The following is a 21,543-nucleotide window of genomic DNA, read 5'->3' as shown; positions in this document are numbered from 1 at the left end:
GTACCTGATCCTGTATGTTAACCTATAGAAGTTCTCACCCTTTTCACCACACTGTTGATTCCCTCAGTAATTTTGATATAGGAAGATGATCCAAGAAATGTTTGCATGTAGATCTAGCAGGGAAGATACACTTTCCTTGAAAGTAGAGCCCTGCAGCCTCAGACTGTGTTCAGTGGCTGCTGCTGTATCAAATTATTTTTCCTTCTAGCCACTGCTATCCATTTCTACCTGCTACATGATAACTGCTGCCCCCTCCAGCAATATCAGGGACCTAGAGGGCAAGTCCGTTCAGCTATAGGTAATTTCAAAGTAGTTTATGCTATGGTGGCTTCATCGGTTTTGTTCTTTCAAGTATTATATGCCAGCCTTACACAGAATTCATAATTCATAATTCAGTACATAAAGGGGCTACAAGACAGCTGAAGAGGAGTTTTGAACAAGGGCATGGCATGATAGAGCAAGGAGGAATGGCTTCAAACTGACAAAAGGCAGGTATGGATTATATATCAGGAAGAAATTATTCCCTGTGAAGGTGTTGAGGCACTGGAACATCCCTGGAAGTGTTCAAGAGCAAGCTGGGTGGTGCTTTGAGCAACCTGGTGTAGTGGCCCCATCCGTGGCGGAGAGGTTGCAACTAGATGATCTTTGAGGTGCCTTCCAACCCAAGCCATTCCATAATTCTAAGGTACAAACAGGGCTGGTTCTGTCTTTTGGGAGCTGTACTTCTGCAGTTGTGTTTTCCTTCTGTTATACACAAAGTAGTTGTTTTCCTTCCTGAAATAAAACAAAAACAAAAAGCAGTAGGCTGAAGCAAAATTAAACAGAAAGAGAGGAATTAATCACGCCCCTATTTAGAACAGGATGAGGATTGTAAAAAGCCCCAAACAAACAAGAACAAAACAAACAAATGAACAGCCAAACCCCAAAGCACAGAAGGATATTTTGGTACTAACCTTGCTGGTGCAGCTGCTAACATAAATGTTTTCTGACACAATTATTAACCAATGTGTAAGAGTTAACCCATGAAGGCTTGTGTACTCAGAGCAAGGTTGGGGAAATAAAGACTTCATAAAGTCTGGAAGAGAGCTGAGGACATTGGAGTGGCTGGAACTGGAGAAATCCAGTAAAACCTGAGCCTCCTAGTGCTACAAGGCTGTTTGGCAAGTGAAAGGAAATTCAGTTGAATTCTCACAGTCCAGCCTCTTGATCAGAGAAAATAATTGCCAATGGTGTCTCTGAAGCTACTTCTCACTAAACAAATAATCAGCTCCAAGGAGAAGCTCTTGACTCAAAATAATATAGTTCCACCATTTACTGAACAAATCTGCCTTTTAAGGGGAAAACTACTTTATGAGAATAGAAATCCTCTTAGGTAATCAGCCTGTACCCTGAAGCAGCCTTTCTTATGTTCTCTTTCCTCCTCACCGTTGGGTTTCTTGGGTTATTTTTAGTTTACAATTGCTGTCACATTTACAGTGGAGATGTGTGCAGCAGGTTGAATAAGCTGCCTCCTTATATATAGCTGAAAATGAGCACATTTACACTGTCCTGTTTGATTTCTTGGTGATAATCATATCTATGATTTTCTGTGTCTGTCTATTGTTTTCTTGGAGGAACTTTTCCTCTGATGGCAGCACTCATGCTGAGGACCAGGACTAGTATGGCCAGGTGGGAGTGTCTTGTGAGCCTGTCGTGTCCAAAGTGTCACCCACTGCACACGTGAGCTGGAGCTCGTGCCAGTTCTTCTCAAAGCTACTGCACTTTCATGTGTATTCATAGACTTGTTTCCCCTGTTCATGGTAGATGATTTACAGGAGCACAGAGCAGAGGCTGCTCTCCAGTAGGAGATCTAAATGCTGTGTGACCTTGCACGTTTAGGCTTTGAATTTTAGGCTTTGTGTTTACCCTTATGGCTTTCAGGCTGGGTATCTTATATATGAGTGGCAGAGCCACAAAGCCCTGGTTTGGCTTCCCACATCCCCCCACTTAGTTTTTGCTATTTTTGGTGACTCCCATCTCTATTCCTCCACAAAACCAGCTCCCACCTACCCTCCTATGAAAAAAATGCAAACAGTAGAAAGTTTAACAGGACCTCTACCAGAGTTTTCCTGCAAGTTACCTGCTTGAAGGTCCCTCTGCCATTACTGCAGTCTTTGGCTGCACTAAGTTTGAGCTGTAAATATGCTACTTACAGCTGGAACAGCATCTGCAAAACCACTTCCAGCCAGGTGTCAGTAACATGGCTTTGATTCAGGCTTTGGGAACAGTATATGACGGATTACAAGGATTTCCAGCTCCTAGATCTTTAATGAAGTGACTGCTAAAACAGAAATAGCGCAAACCTCTCGAGATGCTGATGTCATTTCCCAGTGTTAAAACAGCTGGTGCTTTAAAGGGTACCTTTGGCATACAGCATTATAAATCTCCACTTACAACCAGTCTTACAAGCAGATCCAACTCTGCAAAACTGCATCAGTACTGAGAGGCTCATTTGCTGAGCATCCTTGCCATCTTGCCAACACACTGTGTCCCCAGGCATGGAAAGAGGGACCGGTTTGTCACCAAGGCACATGGCAGAGCACATTGTGTCCTTTTAAGTAAATGTCATAGCAAAGCCATTCCCACTCCTGAGAAGCTAGAGCACCATGGACATGCTGCTGCATGCATTCTACTGATGGATTCTCATGTGTCATGTCCCAGAAAACTCTTCCTTCTCTATAGCTGCCACCTCCATGGCTCAAGGACAGCCCAAGACCCTTTGTATGAAAAAACTCTGCCATCAAGTGGGTACTTAGAAAGCATTTCTCAAGTCAGATCACCTCCCCTAAAAACCTTTTTTTAAATCAATAAATAATTTGTTTAAATAAGATCCATACTGATTTGGAGCAGCAGCTTCATGTTTCCTTCTAGAATGAAGTTAACATTTTTACCAGGGAAAGTATTTTGTAATCAGAGAAACAAAATAGAAATCAGAAGACAACACCAACTCCTGGGTCACTGCACCCTCCCCACAACTCTTGCTCCTGCTCCTGGCCTCTGCTGCAGACAATGCATGTTTGGGACCATGATCTGCACTGTTGTTGCCTTGAGGTCCTTAAGGAGCAATTTGTCTCCCTGTCTACAGCTCCTCCCCTGCTCCAAGCTCCTTTCAAGCTTCTCCTGCTGAAAGTGCATGGGGATTTCACTGCAGTGGGCTCCAGCCAGCTCTGTCTCTGGCAGTTTTAAGGCAAGCCATATTCAGAAGCAGGGGGATGCTTGGGACAGACTGCTTGCTCCCAGCATGGGTGCAAGATGGAGGTAGGTGGACCAATGCAGCAGATCTGACAGTCTGACTTTATGAAGGGTGCTGTTGAGCTGTCCCATTTGATATAAATAATTATGTGCTCTGTGTGTGCTCCTTGGAAAGCTTCAGTATTTCACTTGCTGGCTTGTCTACTACTCCTTCTTTGTTATTTTATTTGTCCTGAGGCAAGCAGTCATACTGTGAAGCTGAAGGTGCTCCCAGCACTTTTCTTCCAACATTTGGGTTCCTAGAAGTCCAGTCCTGTAAGATGGCTAATTGATTTGATCCCATTAACTTGATTTAATATGTAGTCCCACTTCACCCTGGCACAGCTCCTTCTGCCATGTCTGTGTCCTTTGTATTTCCACAATACTGCCTCCATAACCCTTTGCCTCCAACCTACTGTGCTATGTTCTAGCATGCTTGTTCCTTAGACTCTCAGGATTTGTGCAGAAGGACATGAACAATCCCACTGCTTTAACTTTCTTTGTAGTCTGATGGCAACATTTTCCAAGAGTTTATCCAGGAAGCCCCTGCCACCTCTGGCCATTCAGGCACCCTGCTCTGGTGTTGCACTTAATATGTGGCTGTCAGACTCCCCATGTCACCAAAAGCACTGCCAACCAATCTCCTGATCTCTCTGAGATTATCCAGATAAGATAAGGAAAATAGTTGTTTTCAAGGTCTTTAGTCCACATTTCTACTTTCTCATTTGTCACCTTCCCAAGTGACAGGAGACCTTCCAATTTTTCAGTAAAATCTCCGTTGTAAATGTAAATCCATGAGCACAAAGCAAGGCTGTGTGGGTGTTGGTACCTTACCAGCATGCACTAGACATGAGATGGTATCATGGGCAGGAACAGGGATGCCCCTTCTCCCCACCAGTTTCATCCTGTCAGACACAGATGTCCCATGCCAGGCTCACCATGTGGGCAGGTGCAACAGCAAGATGATTGGAGTGGGAGCTGTCTTGGACACTGGCTATCCAAATCACCTTTCTTCAATCCAGCTGCCCTCCTTGTGCTCCCTTGACTTGCTGGGAGGCTGACTTTGATGAACGGGAGCACCCTGAAATTCCCACCTCAAAAGCAGAGTCGAAGGTCCTCCCTGTCTTTCTTTGGTAAATTGAGGCAGGCTGGGCTTTTGATCATCAAAGTTTTCCTGTTTGGAAAGAGGAGGAGCCACTAGTCATGGGTTCATTGATTCCCTGCCCAACAAGAATGTTTTCTTGAGCACAGCCAAGCCGCACCTCTGATGACTAACAGGCAGTGCTCTCTCTCTTTGATATACTATCAGCTGGGTTTATCAGAGTATCAACACAACCTCCCCACTCCAGGCCTCGCCCCTTCTGGCCAGCTCTCACTGCAGAGCGGGAAGGGTCTGGATGAGAGCTGAGCTCACCTCTTATTCCAAGGAATCTTAACAGCAGGTTTTAAGCTACTTATTTACTTTTTTTGGTCTGTGCAGGAAGTCTGAGCTGAAAAAAAAAAAAGGAAAGAGACAGAAGTATAATTGCTCTGGCACGCCTGCATTCCTACTTCAGTCTCAGACGGGCAGGCACTCTTTCTTGTCGGAGCCAGGAAGAGGATCTGATCCCTGAAGACCATCGCCACGAACGTGCGTAAGTGAAACCTGCAGCCATGCTGAAACAGATATTATCAGACATGTACATCGATCCGGAGCTGCTGGCAGAGCTCAGCGAGGAGCAGAAGCAGATCCTTTTCTTCAAGATGAGGCAGGAACAGATCAGACGGTGGAAGGAAAGAGAAGCTGCTGCAGAAAAGATTTCAGCAAAGAAGCCACTGCCAAGAAAAGGTAAGTCTCTGTCTCCTGGCTGCTTCATCCTCTGGCACATATCTGGCCTAGTCAACTGCTTCCTAGAAATAGGAAATAATGTATCCTTAGAGCAATTTCTTCTCCAAGGGACATGGCATAGGCTTATTTCCAAACATGACAGGGTAGTTTTGGCCAGGCACACAATGGTTTTTACTCCCTGGCCCAGACATTCTGTCCTTGACCAAATTGCTCAACTGCCCTAGCTGGGAAGACACGGCTTATTTGCCCCCAGGAGATGCATCTCATTAAGTTTCCCACTAAATGGTGCCTCCAAATCTGTCTTTAACATAACCATGGATTTGAATATCTCTCCTGAGGCACCAGATCTGATGGGCAGTTCCCACTGAGATTTTAGATCTGAAGTTCTCTTCCCAGGATTGCACAGCATTCCAGCTGCTAGGAAGAGAGATCTCTTCTTCCAGATCTTCCCCACATCCTCTATTTGCAGGTAGCTCACTCTCACACAGTTTGGAGAGGACAGTGGTCAGGAATTAAAGCAAGAAAAGCAATAGTGGTGATTCTTCTTCTTTGCTCCCAGACTCAGAAATGCCTCCTTCACTGACCTGGCTCAAGGGTTTGAAAAAACTGGCAAGTGTGGGCTGCCTCCCAGTCAAGCTTTTTTCATGTACAGTTGCTTTTGGGGGGACTCACCAACAGCAGCTGGTAGGGCACAGCAGGTGCAACACAGACCCTGCAAAGACTTACCCAGCAAAGAGCATTTGCCAAAGAGCTGCTTCTTTTCCAGCCAACAGGAAGTCAGTGACGTGGAAACTCGGTGCTGACAATGAAGTGTGGGTCTGGGTGATGGGTGAGCATCCTTCAGATAAATCCTATGCAGCCATCTGTGAAGAGATCCAGGCACAAAGAGCAAAGCGCTTAGAGAGAGAGCAAGGCCAGGAGGGCAGGTAAGCACCCTTCAGCTGAAGGACTCAGTGAGGAAATATGGAGGAGGAGGCTTTTGTCTGAGGACACATGAGCTGGAGTCTTCTCTGTAGGGGCTGTGGTTAGCACTGTGACACTAGCCTTGTTGGCAAAAGGCTCAGGCTGGCTTTCTGAGAGGGCACACAATGCTAGCAGAGACCAGCTGCAGCCTGAGACTTGCCCCAGCTCACTGAGTCTCCTGTGACATGGCTTCTGCGTGGGACCCTCTGCAGACCACAGGAAATGCTGATGCTGTTACTGCAGCAGGTGACAGGCTTGGATCGCTCTGATTCACCAGCAGGTGTGCAGGTACAGCTGGACAACAGTTACTCACCACAAGTCTTTAATTTAATTACTCGCCTACCTGATCTGTAGATAAAACTGCCTGTGCACATGTGGCTTCATTGCAGCCCTGCTCTGCTCACATGCAGCCTCCTCACAAGATGCTCAGACATCAGAAAGTGACTCCCTCCTAAATCTTCTCTCTCTTGCATTTCAGAGAGACTGACTCTTCTGCAACATGGTCTTTACACCCACAGCCAGGACTTCTGGCTGAGACAGATGTTCATGGGAATAAAAAACACACTGCAGAGAAAAAGGAGGAACATGAGAGAAGAATGACTGATACTGATACAGTAGGAAAAAGCCAGGAGCTCGCAAAGGTAGTTTTCCATTTTCCCATAACTATAAGACACATGTTTTTTGAGGTCTAGGGAGTCCAGCAAATCCTGGTTGCTGTAAACACAAATCTGAAGGAGAAATACATCTATCTGTAAAAGTTTTTCTTCTACAGAAGAGAGGAAACCATGTTGTTACATCCTTCCTTAAGACTCGGGAGGTCCATGTGCTATTCTCAGCTGGGATAGATCTGCTCTGCATCAATGGATAAATTACTCTGAATTCCTTTGCTTTCATTCTCTGTGGATAAAACAAGGAGTGCAGTACCTTCCCTTCTGCACTTTGGCTGGTTTGGATTGCTTTTGGGGCAAGACCAGGGAGGCTATCCTAGGATCTTTAAATGGAAGATCACAGCCCTGTGACAAATCATTTACTTTTATAAAAGAACAAATGAAGATAATTTTACCAGCATCATCTGACATGCATATTTTAGGCGGTTCTTGGGGTTTTTTATCTTCTAATACAGAAAAAAGCTTATGACCTTAATAGCATAGGACAGCTCCAAATGCAGTAATACAGTGTCTGCTTTCCTGTGGTGTTTCTTTACAGAACTATTTTTTCCAGCAATAAATACATTTGTGCTTTTTAACTAACTACAAAAAGCCATTTGCAGAGAAAGGAAAAAAAGAAGAGTTAAATTAACTACCCATGCAACCACAGTTGAACAAAAGGAACAGGACACCCTGCCAATTTAATGGGAGAAGTCCAGTCTCATTCTGCAGTTTTCATTCATGAACTTGTATGAATAGTGTATATTCTTTTATCGTACAGCCACTCCATACTTTGGTAGAAAAAGTATGATAACAGAAGGTTGGCTTTTGGCAAAATGCTCTCCTACTGCTACCAAAACAGTGAATGGAATTCAGAGTGATTGTCTCCTTTATCAAAAGCCTCTGAGTCACATGGGGTTTTTCTCTGCACTGTTTGCTGAAGTTGAGCAACTATGTGGGAGATTTTTTTTCGAAGGAACTTATTAGTCAAAGCTGGCAAAAAAACCCCAAACCAACAAACCAACCAATCAAACAAACAAAAAAAACAAAAACAAACAAGCCACCACCAAAAATCTAACCTCCCTTCAAAGTCTTGCACATGGAAATAGATGGGGACTGTATATTTTCCTTTCCTTTCTGTCATATCATTAGTAAATTTTCCCAGGTTTCTGGGCCTTTTGCTGTTAGAAGGAGGGCTCCAGACTGAAGTCCCCTGTTGTATTTTCTAGGCCTTTTCCTAGAGAGGCATTTTCCCATCTCCTGCTTTAAAATGTTTTCTCTGAGATCTAGCTCTGATTTAACCAGAGGGATCCAGGTATCATGCTGCAGGGAATAGGGGTGATCTATGAAAAAATGCTGCTTCACACATATCTGAAGTTCCTAGTTTCCTGTTGAGGACAGGGGAAATTGCAAAGCCATGCTCATATTAAATATTAGCCAAGTAGTTGATGGAGCTAAGAGGAAGTGTGACCTTGGTAAGCAGTATAGTACAATTAACTCATCAGTTGTTGTGCCATGGGAGGCAGGGGGGGTCTGATGGGGAGGTAGGTGGGTGTTTACTGAAAGCCAAACCTAACAGTTTGTCTGCAGAGGCAGCTCTCAGCTAGGGGCTGCTGGCAGAGCAGCTTGGCTGGTTTTCAGGGAAGAGAGAACACAAAATATCCAGCCAGCTGGATCAGTTTGTCAAGTATGAGTTTGCAGCAACCCAGCCACAGCTGCAAACATGCACAGGCAGGTAAAGCTGTAGACAGCAGGTTCTGCAAGGGGTTGCTTTAGAGGAAGGGAAGAAAGGGACTGCTGCCTGGGAGCACTTGTGAGCATTGCTTAGCAAATCTAGGCATGCTTATGGCAATCTTGACACACCTGAGTTTTCCTCCTGTGCCATGTATGGCCAAGTGTGATGGGAAACGCCCCCAGTGATTGTCAGAGCAGGCTGGCAAAATTAGTTAACAAATGTCACATAACTGCTTTTGCCTTAAACACCTATTGCACCAAAAAAGAGCAATTGTCCTAATGTCACATTTATTTCTCACTACTCTTTTGCTCTGCTCAGAGGGGAACCAGAAATGTTCATCAGATGCTGGCAGATTGCCATGTGAGGAAGCATAGTTTCCAACAGGTAAGTGGCAACCTATGATGTTCCTAACACATTGAGTGGGGTCAGTGCTTTATCCTAAAGTCCCAATCAGCTTCAGAGCCTCATGTGAGCCAAGAATGTTGTCACCTTTTGGACCAGTTTTATCCGGTATTGCCATGCTCCTCATGTGTGGTGTGATGATTTGGAGATGATACAAAGCAGGCCAGGCTGGCAGACTGGGGAGTAGCACAGGGAGATGCTCCTGATGATTTTCGGTGTTTTTCATTCCTGCCTTGGTTGTTACCTGCAGTAAAGACAGAGGGTTTCTATGTTGTTGAAATTGGAGGGATTCATTGTAAAGAATAGAGTTCTCAGTATTTCAAGGATAGCTAAAAAGCAGGGCTAAAACTTGCCTGAGACAAAGCTGAACATACTGTTTCTTTCATAGATGAAGGAAGCACAGAGGAAAAATTCAGAAGAGATCACAGCCCCCCAGGAGCCAATACCACAGAGCCACTCCAGCACAGAGAGCCAGAGAACGCTGCAGAAATCAGATGAGAATGAGCCTGAATGGCAGGAATTCTGTAAGATCTTAAAATTACCTTCTCCTATAAGGCTTGAGAAATCCTAGGGCTCTGTGGGTCATCTCAACCCTTCTCCTGCCATACTAGAACTGAATAATAGGTCAGAGGGTGGAGAGTATTGCCAAGAAATACAGGGCTGTATTAACAGAAATATTTCTGGGTCCATGCAGCATTGAGACTAGACCTGGGCAGGGAAATGGAAAGCTTTTCCAACTGACACTATGTTAAAACAAGCAACAGATAGGAGCCACATGAGCATAGCCACTACAATTAACTTTAAACTAGAAGCTGGCCTTTTGTAGGACTTTGCAGTAACGTTGCTCTTGAGGACAAGGATAATGGGTAACAGGGACTAATCAAAATGGGCTTCCCTGTCATTCCAGCATGATCCCACCTAAGTAAAGCCCTGCTGCACTGTCTCATGTAATGAATCCAAATGATAGAAAGAAAAATGGCAAACAGCATGAGACTTGCAGTAGCATCCATCACTGCTGCCAAATGCTTCCTGAAGGAGAACCTGATGCACTTTCCTTCCCAGCTCCTCTCCTGCTGCTCAGTAGATGGCAATGCTGTACCACCAGTTGTTTCCACTTCAGTCTAGGGGTTTTATTTTTCTCACTGATAAAAAAAAAACACTGACTGGAGAGCTGGTTACTTGTACAGACTCCAGGGTGAGATGGACCTAGACAATCAAAGCAGCTTTTCAGGAAAAAAAACCCAAACAAAAACACAGTCAAGTTCTCCACTTTCCATATTAGTTTCAGCAAGGCTACTTCCCACCCTCCAAAATTAATTAGCATTTTCAAGTCCTTCAAATGATTGATTTGGGGTCATTTCAGCAGCTTCAACTCCATAAGCCCATCCCCAACAGTTTACATGAAAGGCACTACAGAAATCCATGTCTGAACCAGGAGTCAGCATCTGAAACAAAACCAAGAAGTCTCTAAGTACAAAGGGACCTGCTACCAAGAAAAAGTGCACAGATTTTTAATCTTGTCCCAGAAAAAAACTGGTTTTTAATCTTTTAAAAGAATAAAAACTGTGACACTTAACACTTGGGAGACATGTGGCAAATGGTCTCACAACTGAATAAATCTTTCAGTTTGTGAAACGGGTTCTTCTTCCATTTCATCAAGCAGGAAAATGGCCAAAGGGTAGCAAGCTTTAAACTTGCTGCTTGTTTGCTCCTGTGAGACTCCTTTTTTGTTCCAGTGCGGAAATCCAAGGCAGCAGATGAGAAGAGACGCTCCCTTGCACGGCAAGCCAGAGATGACTACAGGAGACTTTCACTGCAGGGCATCCACAGAGGGAAGCAGGCAGATATTTCCAAGGGTGCCACAGCAGGAGATCGGCGACCACTTCAATATCCACCCCTTCCCCCCAAGCCTAAACTTCCACCTCCTGCTGCAGCAAATGGGAGAGTGATTAGGTAAGGAAGCCCCTGTGCACTGTGGAAAGGAGAAGGGATGAGATTCTTTTGCTCTAGCATGGGATGGTTGAGAAGGGAATAGTTAGCTCTCCCCATTGTGTGGAAGAGACTCCCAGCAGGGAAAAATACAGAGCCTAGGCTATATTCCTAGCCTAGGGTGTGATGAGGCCTTCAAGTGTTCATTCCTGGAGGGTAACTGGTTTAGTTAGTAGTGTCCTCAGCCTGGAACACATAGAGCTGCTATGATGACAGATGTCCACTGAAAACCATATTCCATACACCTGAACTGGTGTAAGCTGCCTGTTTAGGACTGGTCTTAAAATCCTAAGCAAAATATAAGTCCTGCACAGGGACTCAAAACCTGTCATTTGAATCTGATGCACAAACCAGAGGTCTTTTCTAACAGGAAAGAGGGAGTCCAGAGGACAATCTCCAATTCCACAGAAGAAAGTATCATCAAGTGGTTCAAAGAGGAGCAATTCCCTCTCCGAGCTGGCTATCTGAAAACTACAGACACAATAGCACCTTGGTTCCATGGTGAGTCCTGGGAATTTCCAACCCAACCCAATTGTTCAAGGAGTTTTTTCTGCTAACATGGCTGCTAACACAGGCTGGGCTTGGGAGTAAAGCTTCTATACTGGAATCAACATACAACAACTACAATACCATTCTCTCTCACAACACAGCAACAGCCCTTTCAAGCTCTCCATGCTTGTCATTCATCATTGGCCAAGAGTTCAACAGTTAACAAAGAGCAGTTGGCCATGGCCTGTTACTAGCAATGGCAGCACTCTTCTTCCTGGGCTACTGGGCAAGAAAACAGTGAAAGTGATGGAAGTGCCATGGACTGGTTTTAGAGCAGATTTCTTGTGAGAACTGTTCTGTCCAGTCCTGCACAAATGCTTTTCTCTCTTCAGTTTTGTGTTTTGGTTTTGAATAGGTATCCTAACCTCTAAGAAAGCAGAAGAGCTTCTGAATAAAACAGTACCAGGGAGTTTTCTGATCCGGGTCAGTGAGAAAATCAAAGGTTATGTGCTCTCCTATCGGTCTATGGAAGGATGTAAACATTTCCTCATTGATGCCTCCAGTGATTCCTACAGCTTCCTGGGAGTGGACCAGCTGCAACATTCAATGCTGGCTGACCTTGTAGACTACCACAAGGTGAACAATTAGCAATGCATTCATTAACTGCTTAATTGCCTCAGGACACTTTGAAATAAGAAAGAATAGATTCAGTTGTTTTGAAGTAAGTAACTAGATCCATTTTATTTGCTGCTGGGGATCCTGTGCGCTGCTCCAGAAGGGTATGTCAGCCTGACTGGTACAGCCCAAGTGACCTAATATATCACAGGTATCTTAGACTTGGCTCACTCACCATCAAGCACACAGAATACCTTGCATGCAGGGCCCAAGTTACTTACAAGCTACTTAGTAGAAATGTTGATGAGAGGTGACAGCATACTCATGCAAACTTCTTTCTTTTGTATTCCCTCTGTGGTTAAGGGGCGAGTTGGGTAAACATGAAAACCTGCTTACCTTCAGCTTCAGCACAAAAAAGAGCAAGGTATCTTTATAATCTCAAAGCAGGCAAAGGGTGGTATTGAGCAAAGATAAAAATACAGAAGGGAAGGAAGAAGGTTGTTAGGCTCTTGCAACAATAACAGTGGTGTTTACCAGTGCTGACCGCAGTTACATGGGTTTCAAGGAGAGCCAGATGGATTGTTCATTTCTTTACTGTAGGATCTGTCCAGAGACAGAACAATAATTTTTCTCATAGGTTCATTTAAAATCTCTGTTTCTTTTAAAGAAGTGCCTAGCTTAATACAGACATGGCTAAACAAAACTGGACATGAGAACAATAGCTGTGCTCATTTGCTCTATGGAACTCTGCCTGGACTGCCTGAACTTGCTTCTTGCATGGTTTTTACAGCTCAGGCTGACAGTATTAAAAGCAAGAGCTATACAGCTATTTTACCAGAGCTAAAGGATTTAAAGCCTGGCTGTGCATAGCTACATAAAATACGGAGTCAAGCCCACAGTCTGCAAAGAATCCTGCCGACCCCCTGCACTACAGCATGTGTGGGCAGATGAACCCACTCTGCCAAAGTGCCACATTGGGTTCTGTTTATCACCACTAGGTGTCCATGGAAGAAGGCAGTCCCCACAGGCATCTGTTGCTAGGATGGAGAATGACATTGGAAGCAGAGACTGTACTATCAGGGAATTCCCTGCTTAGAACAGGACTTGCCTAAGTAAAGGGTGTGTGCTCTGTCCGGAATCCACCCTTGTCCCTCCCACAAACAGCCAGAAGCACAGTCCACAATCCCTGGTTCTGCTTTACCTGCATGCTGCACAGTCCTGGCTCCAGCACTTTCTAGGCAGGGCACCACTCCATGTCAGAGAAGCTGTAGTCTCCTCAGGGATGAGCACAGCTCTTTCCTAGAACTGCCAGAGTTGTGTCACTGAGTTATGGCACAGAGCACAGAGAGTGTATTATGGAGACAGAGGGCAGAGGGCCCTTTCCTGAGTTCTCCAGGAACTGAGCTGTATCACACAGTGGTGGGAACACATCCACACCATAATAGAGGCAGGAAGACTGCTGTCCACCTCGTGAAGTTGAGACAGGCAGGGTCTGTTTGAAAGCTGGTGTTTGATCATATCCTATATTAACAGGATGAACCCATCACTTCCTTGGGGAAGGAGCTGCTGCTTTACCCATGTGGCCAAGAGGACCAAGAGCCAGATTACATCTCTCTCTTTCAGTAAACCTCCCCATCTCGCTGGGCAGCCCCAGACATGTATTCACAAAGAACTTGGAACTGAACTTGGAACTAGAGCTGCTGATATGTACCTGAAACCATATGTGCCTCTATTTTGTGTCCTTCACAAAAAAAATAGTAGGAGGATAAGTACTGTTGTGAGCTACAGGATGCATCAGCCCAGCAAGCTGCAAAGCACCTGAATACGTACCACAAGATGGAGAGAATGAGTTGCTGAAGTAATCACTTGAACAGAGAGATACTGCCATGGATTTTCAGTGGGTTTTGTATGTTACTTGGAGGATTTCTGTATTCAAGCTGCCTTTTGTTCTTGAATGCAAGGTTGTGTGCCATCTGGGAAATAGATTAGTACCTACAGTTGAATGAGATTATACCTTCCTGAAGGCTCAAAACCACTTGGAGAGTTGAATTGATCTTGATATATAATTTGCACAATGTGAAGCTTAATTCTATAATATGCTGTGTCCTTGGAAGGAAGGATGTTCAGCCAAACATCCAAGCAAACCCTGAGTGCCTTTCAGTGAAAAGTGCTCTCTGTGACAAGAGATTTCCATGAAGAGTGCATTTTTAAAACTCCTCTAGCCTGTGAATCCTCACTCTTTTAACCTATATTTAACTCCCACACAGGCCTTTCTGCATTGAGAGGGATTATCCTTTTTGAAAAGGAAAGGAGGTGGGACAAAGGCATTTGTATGAATGACTATCACATGTAAAGAGCCTAAATATGTAAGAAGGAGCACCTATATCAGTATTAATGCAGTTTACAGAAGAGTTTTTGCCAGTAAAGAGTGCTATTTTCCAAAATGTAGCTATTTATTGCAAGTTGTGTCCCGATTACTGAGATGCATCTGGTGTAAACTTCATCATAGAACTTGTTCTTTCAACATAATGTTCTCTCTTCTTATCTGTTACAATGCTCTTTAAATACATCATTCCGAAGACTGGGGGAGAGCCTGGACAGAATCACATAACAAATTAATCTTCATACAGGTTCACTCATGTTGTTGCACGTGACAAACTCTGCAGCTGAGGGTTGTGGTGTGAATCTGCAAACATCATTTTTTAGAGGCACAATCCTCAAATAGTGAACAAGAGTTGATCTTGTTTCAGTTGTTTACCTGTTTTTACCTGTTCCCTTTTTTCTGTTAGATCAGGGCTACTCAACTTGAAGAAGCAGTCAAATCTTTCAGCCTTGCATTAATCTGGGTTTTGCAGAATACAGATTTAAAGAAATTTTGATCATCTGGTCTTAAAATTTACAGCTATGCTGATAGGCAGTTTCCATTCCAAAAAAGAGGGGATAACTGCACTCCAGTCACAGCAGGTGTCACTTGCTAGAAATAAAGCCTTAATATAAACTGAGATTCTGAACATAAAAACACTCTGCCACTGCAAATGACTTAATGAGCTTCTTGAGCAATACATCGCATGTATCAGAGAGATAATTTCAATATAATCTGCATCAATCCTGAGAAAGAGTGATAGATTATTTGTGGGGGGGGGGGGAAATCCCTCTTTCCCTCTTTATGAACTGTTTCTTTTAAAAATATGGTCAAAAATGAAAGGTCCTTCAGAAAAACATCTGTTTTCATGTGAAGAATGTGCCATAGCTGATATCTTGCTTGAGACAAATTGTGAAGTATTTTGCAGACCTATGGGCTGGTAAAGACAAGGGAAAAATATGGTCTAAAAAGGCATTTTGAGATGCAGGGTGTTAACTTGCAAAATAATATGCAGGCCGATTTGGCATGGCTATAGCAGGACATAATCAATTTTAGCTCTAAGATCTTTAGTAAAACTCCTCAGGGCTTGAACCTGCTGACAAGTGGACCAGTAGATTCACTGCCTTTAGATTACTTTAGATTACTTATTTGCAAATATTGTCTCAGTACAGCTCAGGGAAAACCACTATACATGTTCACATCATCCCACATGTTTGAGTCATGCCTCAGTTTTTCAAAGACCCACTTTTCTGCTGTGAGGCAAGAAATATGAACATTTAGATTACTGCACTGACTGTGAAGGCAACTACATTGCTAGAACAAATCCCCTCAAAGCTGGCTCTTCTATTGCTCCAAAATCCAGTTACTCTGAAAGTCTGTGTAACAAGGATGCCTTAGAGCAGTTGAGAATCAAGGGTGATGACATGACTTTGGCAGTTTCTCTGTAGAATCTTTCCTTCTTCAAAGGATGCTGTGCAAGGATTACAAGAGGAGTCAATTTGAAAATTGCTTGCTAGAGAGATCATGAATCCTGGAGGAGCATGGTGATTTGTTTTGCTCAATGCCTTTAGCCAGAGCATGCTGCAGTCATCAAAAAGTAAAAGAACAAGGAGTCCATGGATGGCCTCCCCACCTGCACAGAGCCATCTCTAGCCCCTCCTCAATGAAGATCTAATCAGTTGTCATTTTGAGAAAGATCACAGGCTGGTCTGGGGACAAGGAAGATAGAGACCTTCATAACAAAATCTATTGTTCTGTTGGCTGCTCTTTTTGGACTTCACCTTTTTCTCACTGGGCTGGAAGACCCAGTTAGATCTCCACTTGGCTGACAGAAACGTAAGTAACAGCAGCTTCCCTTTCTCATGCTGTTCTTCACCTCTCCTCTCAGTGCAGTCTCCACCTCTAAGAGAGCCCTGCCAGATCTCTGCTGTGATTTGGTTGCCCTGCACATCACTGATGTGGCCAATGACTAAGGGCTGCATCTCTCCATCACTGATACCATCTCAGCTCTTGCAAAACTGTCTCGTGCAGCCAAGGAACAGAAACTGCATAGACAGTATTATTCCTGGTAAGAGGAATGGCATCTCTGTGGAAAAGGATACACATGAAAATCACAAAGGTGCTATTTAAAAACATAAGTTGCGAAACTCTGACAGGATCCAGATGACGTGTTTGCAAAGGTACCCCAAGTAATGAAGTGCTGAATTTACAGCTGCCCAGTGCTTAGAACTGGAGACTAATAGAGGTTTGAAGGGACATCTGGAGATCATCTGGTCTAGTCCTGCTCTACGAATGCGGCTCAGGGAACACTGAATAAAACCATCATGGAAATAGTTAAGGTGAAGCTTGAGGTAGGCTATGATTACGAAACTTTCATAGTATACAACACCCAGTTTAAAGTTCAGGTTTAAGTGGGACAGAAGGAACAACTTTTGCCTTGAAACAGCTACCAAGTTGCATATTGCACTCAACAAGCCATACCTGTCTCCTCCAATTGCATAATGTTTGTAAAGTTACTTCATCAATACAATACTTTATAAATAATTTGTCACACGTTCTGGGAACAAAACAGTTCTTTGAAGGATCTACTTGAGTGATTGCTGAAGTTTCCGTAGTAAGTGATGTATTTTGGGGGTTGAGGTTTTAAAGTACACAAAGTTTCTATCCTTTTTGTGCTTTTGGACACTTCGTCATTTGCAAGGCAAGTGCAATGCAGATCCTTTGCACCAACAAAAGACAAACACATATAAACCTGTCCAAGGAAAAGGTACTTACAGCAGCATGGTCTCTGTCTGCAGAACGTGCACACAGTGCTTTCAAAAGAGGTTCATAGTGCTCTTTCTATTGCAGAGCTGCACAACAAAGAGTGGTTCACTTATTGTTCAGTACTACCTTTCTTCTCCCCAGCTTTTACAAGCCAAAAATCAAATTAGAATCTGGTTCAGACTGCCTTGAATTAATCTGAATCTATAAAATAAAGAGACTGCTCAGAGAAACAGCATTTAGGTGAGCAAATGGGATTTACAAGCCCATGCAGTTTTTGTTGGCTAGTATATATTAAAATGGTAAATAGCTATCAGCATGAAAAGAAAATGCTTTACAAGAGCAGTAACTCGGACTTTCAACAGTTTTAGGCAGTTGCAACAAACACTATTAAGAAGATGGCTAATTTTTACAATTAGTACCTGTAATTATCATAAGAGAATTTGCAGAGTCCAGTAGTCCATCACAAAACTTTATTTTGTTAATTACAAAAAGCTTTCCATACCCTGGGCAAGACTCTGTATTTGGTTTAGAAGAAATACTTTGGTATAAAACCAGAAAATGTTCATCACTGTTGGTATCTGGCATTTGGAGTTTAAAGCCTCCTGCTAAATCAGTACTGCAAGTTGATATGTATTTCCTTTTCTTCTGCATGATAAAGCTTCTGCCTTCCAGTGCCCAGGTTGTGTAGAAAAATCATTTATCTGAACCCAGTTCCCATCCACAGAAACAGATCTGCAGAGTATTTTCCAAGCATTGGAAGGCTGTACTATTTCTTACTAAGGCTAGAAGTAGAAAACCTGAAGTATAGCAAAATAATTCCCAAGGGAAACAAATTTCATTTAAAAATAAATCTTGAAATACATACAGCATTCTAAAGCAGAATTACACTAACTTATTCACATGATACAGATGTGGCTCATTGCTTTTGGTTCACTGAACACAGAGAAGAACAAACAGTGCACTCCAGTGTTTTTCAACCATCACACTTGACCAGTAAGATTTTCTCTTTCTTAACTTTAGAAAGCACTTTCTGAGAAACCTCTTTCTCTGGATGAACTGGGAATGGCCTGTTAATGCACTGCTGCTGTTTCCCCCCTCCCAGCCCCTTAAAGGAAAATTATTTTTGGTCACTCCAGTTTTACCATGGTTAACAATCAGATGTCCTTCTCAGAGCAGGAGTTTCTGTACTTATTCAAAAATAGCCCTTTTTAGATATGTCAAGTTAAATGTAGAAAATAACTCGTAAATAATGGCCCACCAAAAGGTCAGTCCTTTAAATAACTGTACACATCTTACAAACATTTCAAAGGAAAAGCACATGCATTTGTTAGTGTGAATACCACACTGGTCACATAATACCACATAATGTTCATTGTCTCTGTGATGTGACCTTGAATCTCAAGTCTTCAAGTCTTCTCCAGAAGCAAGTGCTGAACAGTCAGGATAATGGAGTACTTAAAAGCCCCATTAGAATAAAAACAAAAGTAGGGAGGATAGATGCTTTCCCTCTTCTTTTGCTACCATCCTGCTGGAATCTCCATCCTCTTTCAGTCTCATCCCAACTTTTCCAGTTAAAACCTCTTTTCCAAAACACCCTTAAGTCCAGTTCAGAGGCTTTTAACTTCCCTTTGTGGATTCAGGTCTTCTTACTGCTCAATTTCTGTCTATGAAGGTGTGTCTCAATCTCTTCCTTGAAAACAAGCATCCCAAGCTGGCCATGAGAAGCCTCATTCATGGCCTTGGACTGCATGCACATTTTGTACTGCTCTGGAGTCAGCTCATCCAGACACTGCTTTTCATGCCACAGATGGAAGAGACCCCTGACAGGTGTTCGGATCACCATGAGGTTGCTGTGAAGGTACTTGCGGTACAGATGCACATCTTCACCACCCCAGCCTTTAATGTCCAGGTCAAAGCCACCTGACACAAACAAAACTCAAAATAAAACTAGAAATCCATTAGCAAACTTGATGCTATTAATTGCACTGCAGCTCTTTTATGGTTCCAGCCAACCCTTTAAAACACACAAATTTTCTGTGAACATCAAATTTCCCATTTTCAAATCTTTCACTATTAGAGAAAAATTATTTATTTGTAATTTTATTTGTAAGCAGTGCTTAGATTCTAATAATTCTATGGCACCTAGGAAAATCTAACCACAGCAGTGCTGCAAATTAGTGACACAGATATACTGGCAAAGGAAAGGGAGACTGATCATAATTTTCTATGTTTTAGCAAAAAGGCAGGGGTATTGGAGTGTTATTTTTCTTACCTATATTGATAAAATCAGATCTGTACTGGCAAGTCATCCCAAAACCAAAGTCTCTCCAAAATCCAGTTTCTTTTTTAATAATCTGCATGGAGAGAAAGGAATGTTTACATAGAAGTAGAAATTATTTCAGAGTGAGATTCTGACCTGAATATGGTCAGAAATAGGAGCAACTGCCCTTTTATTCTTCCCCACGTGAATCCACAGCTGGTTCTGAACCTGTTTTTGTAGATACTCGCTGGATATATCAGCCCCACCCCGAAACATCTGTGTTCTTAGCTATCATGGATAACACTCCTGATCCAGAACAACAGGTTTTGCTCTGCTCCTGCTGTTGTAGACCAAGTAGAACAATATCACACCTCTGGAGTTTACTTCTTTGCAGGCAAAGCATTCTCCAAAATTGTTGGTTTCTGTGGGATTCACACCTGATGTAAGAAACATATTGGTAAACCAGGGAATCCAGACCCTGCTGTCAGAGCAGATGATGGCATCTGCATTGTGTACTACAAGAAAGAAAACAGTGGTTCCAACCTGATCACACAACCGACACCTTTTGGATTACGTTAATTTTGAGTAACAAGAATAATTTTCCATTACAGAACTGATATATCCATCTAAAATTGAACTCCAGAAATGCTGGGTGATAGATATATGTCCCATAAAAGCCTTTGTGAAAATGAATGGTCTGCCTTCCTGAGATGGACAATGGAAACATTATGTATTACAGGTAGAAAATCAGAGAACTGAGAAACCATGGCTATAATTTTGAAAAGGAGATATCCAAGTACAGATCTTAAGGTCATAATTCATGCATGTGAGTGACCTAACCCAATCTGTGAGACATCCAAGAGCTTCACAGGACTGGGACAGGCATTTAAATCTTCTGAGCAAGTCAGCAGTACTTTACACTCTTGAATGTCTGGTTAGAAACCTATCCCTTAGCAGCTGCTTTGGAAAATCTTAACTTTCCTTGTGACAGAATTTCAGAAGATGAGGGAGGAGAATTTCCATTTCTGGATTTACAAATCCCAGTATTCCCTTTATGAAGAAATGGCTCTTCCAAAATTTTCTCTCCTGATTTCTCATCCATGCCTCCCATTTTTGTTCATAACTCCTGTCACTTCAAATGCTTTTTAAAAAAATTTATTTTACTGCTCACATTGCTATACATTTCATTTCTCATTTCTCCTTTCCTTGAAAAAGTCAAGTCACTGAAAAAGCAAATTAAAAGGAAACAAGATTGTATCTGTCAGGCCTGCAGTGTAACAAGAAGCATCTATCACAATGTCCTTGCAGCAAGCTACTCATGTGCATTAGCATTATTATTTCCCATTAGGGCAAGTGGCTGCTGCACAAATCAAATTCTATTGAAGATTTTTGAAGGTTTCTTGTTTTTTCTCCTCAATAGCCCAAGTTCCAGGATAGAGAGCTAACACTGTCTTGTTCTTTTGGCATAGATCTGGTCTGATGACTGGCAACTAATGTGGGCTAAAAATATAAAAATATACATAAAAATGTGATTGGCTGCACTTCTTTAAATCAAGAAGCTTTTCTGACATAAGCATCACATTTTATGATTCAAATATTAGCTATAAATATTTCCACAATCCTGACAATGTACTTTGTGGAATTTATGCTAGCTTGAAAGCTAAACTCTATTTCATTCCCTAAGTGCAATTCTTACAAGCTTGAGGATCCCTGACAGGCTCTGAGCAGAGAGAGAAAAGCTTATGTGAATCTCATGGTATGATCAGAACAAGGTTCTTCTGAGAAGAAAAAAAAAAAAAAAAAGTAAAAGGGATTTTCCAGACTCTTCAGTAAAAGGCTTTCTGGCTATATATAACACAGACAGCAGTAGACAAAAACATACTTCAAAATATTTTGGATGGACTTTTCAGATTCTCATTCTTCATTTTTATAGAGCAACTGCACGAGGTGGGGGTAGTGATGACAGAAGACTGGACTCAGACCCCAAGTGATCTTTTTCAACTGACTTTTTCAATTGAGTCCCTGGGCTCACACCACCCCTAATTCCTACCTACCCAAAACAACAACAGAAGCTGGGGTACTCTGGGGACAGTGTCCAGCCTGGGACAGGATGAGTCCTAGTAAGTGTGGTGCCTGGCAATAAGAGAGGCAGATGTGCAGGTTAGGACCTGGCCCAGAGCGACTGAATGAAGCTGCATAGCTGGCTTATGTTTCAAT

At 42.8% G+C, this 21,543-nt stretch overlaps 2 protein-coding genes across 3 annotated transcripts in view; one reads left to right on the top strand and one right to left on the bottom strand.

Moving 5' to 3' along the window:
• The first annotated feature begins 4,581 nt into the window (after positions 1-4,581).
• SH2D4A (SH2 domain containing 4A) lies at positions 4,582-15,080 on the top strand. The gene is made up of 9 exons (XM_058838948.1): positions 4,582-5,098; positions 5,865-6,024; positions 6,540-6,702; positions 8,762-8,827; positions 9,234-9,369; positions 10,582-10,798; positions 11,205-11,335; positions 11,739-11,959; positions 13,472-15,080. The coding sequence occupies exons 1-9, from the start codon at positions 4,924-4,926 to the stop codon at positions 13,562-13,564; spliced, it is 1,362 nt and encodes a 453-aa protein (XP_058694931.1). The 5' UTR covers positions 4,582-4,923; the 3' UTR covers positions 13,565-15,080.
• Positions 15,081-18,426: 3,346 nt separating this feature from the next.
• Positions 18,427-21,543, bottom strand: part of CSGALNACT1 (chondroitin sulfate N-acetylgalactosaminyltransferase 1) — a 41,241-nt gene continuing 38,124 nt past the window's right edge. For both annotated transcript variants that reach the window (XM_058837987.1, XM_058837988.1), the window contains 2 exons: positions 19,339-19,420; positions 18,427-18,986 (listed from right to left, as the gene is read on the bottom strand). In XM_058837987.1, coding sequence (XP_058693970.1) covers positions 18,703-18,986; positions 19,339-19,420 — 366 coding nt within the window. In that variant the 3' untranslated portion in view covers positions 18,427-18,702. The remainder of the gene's footprint in view (positions 18,987-19,338; positions 19,421-21,543) is intronic.

The sequence above is a fragment of the Poecile atricapillus genome, chromosome 4, assembly GCF_030490865.1.
Source record: "Poecile atricapillus isolate bPoeAtr1 chromosome 4, bPoeAtr1.hap1, whole genome shotgun sequence".
Taxonomy (NCBI): Eukaryota; Metazoa; Chordata; class Aves; order Passeriformes; family Paridae; genus Poecile; species Poecile atricapillus.
The sequence above is the reverse complement of the archived record's forward strand: the minus strand, read 5'-3'. Positions and strand labels throughout refer to the sequence as shown.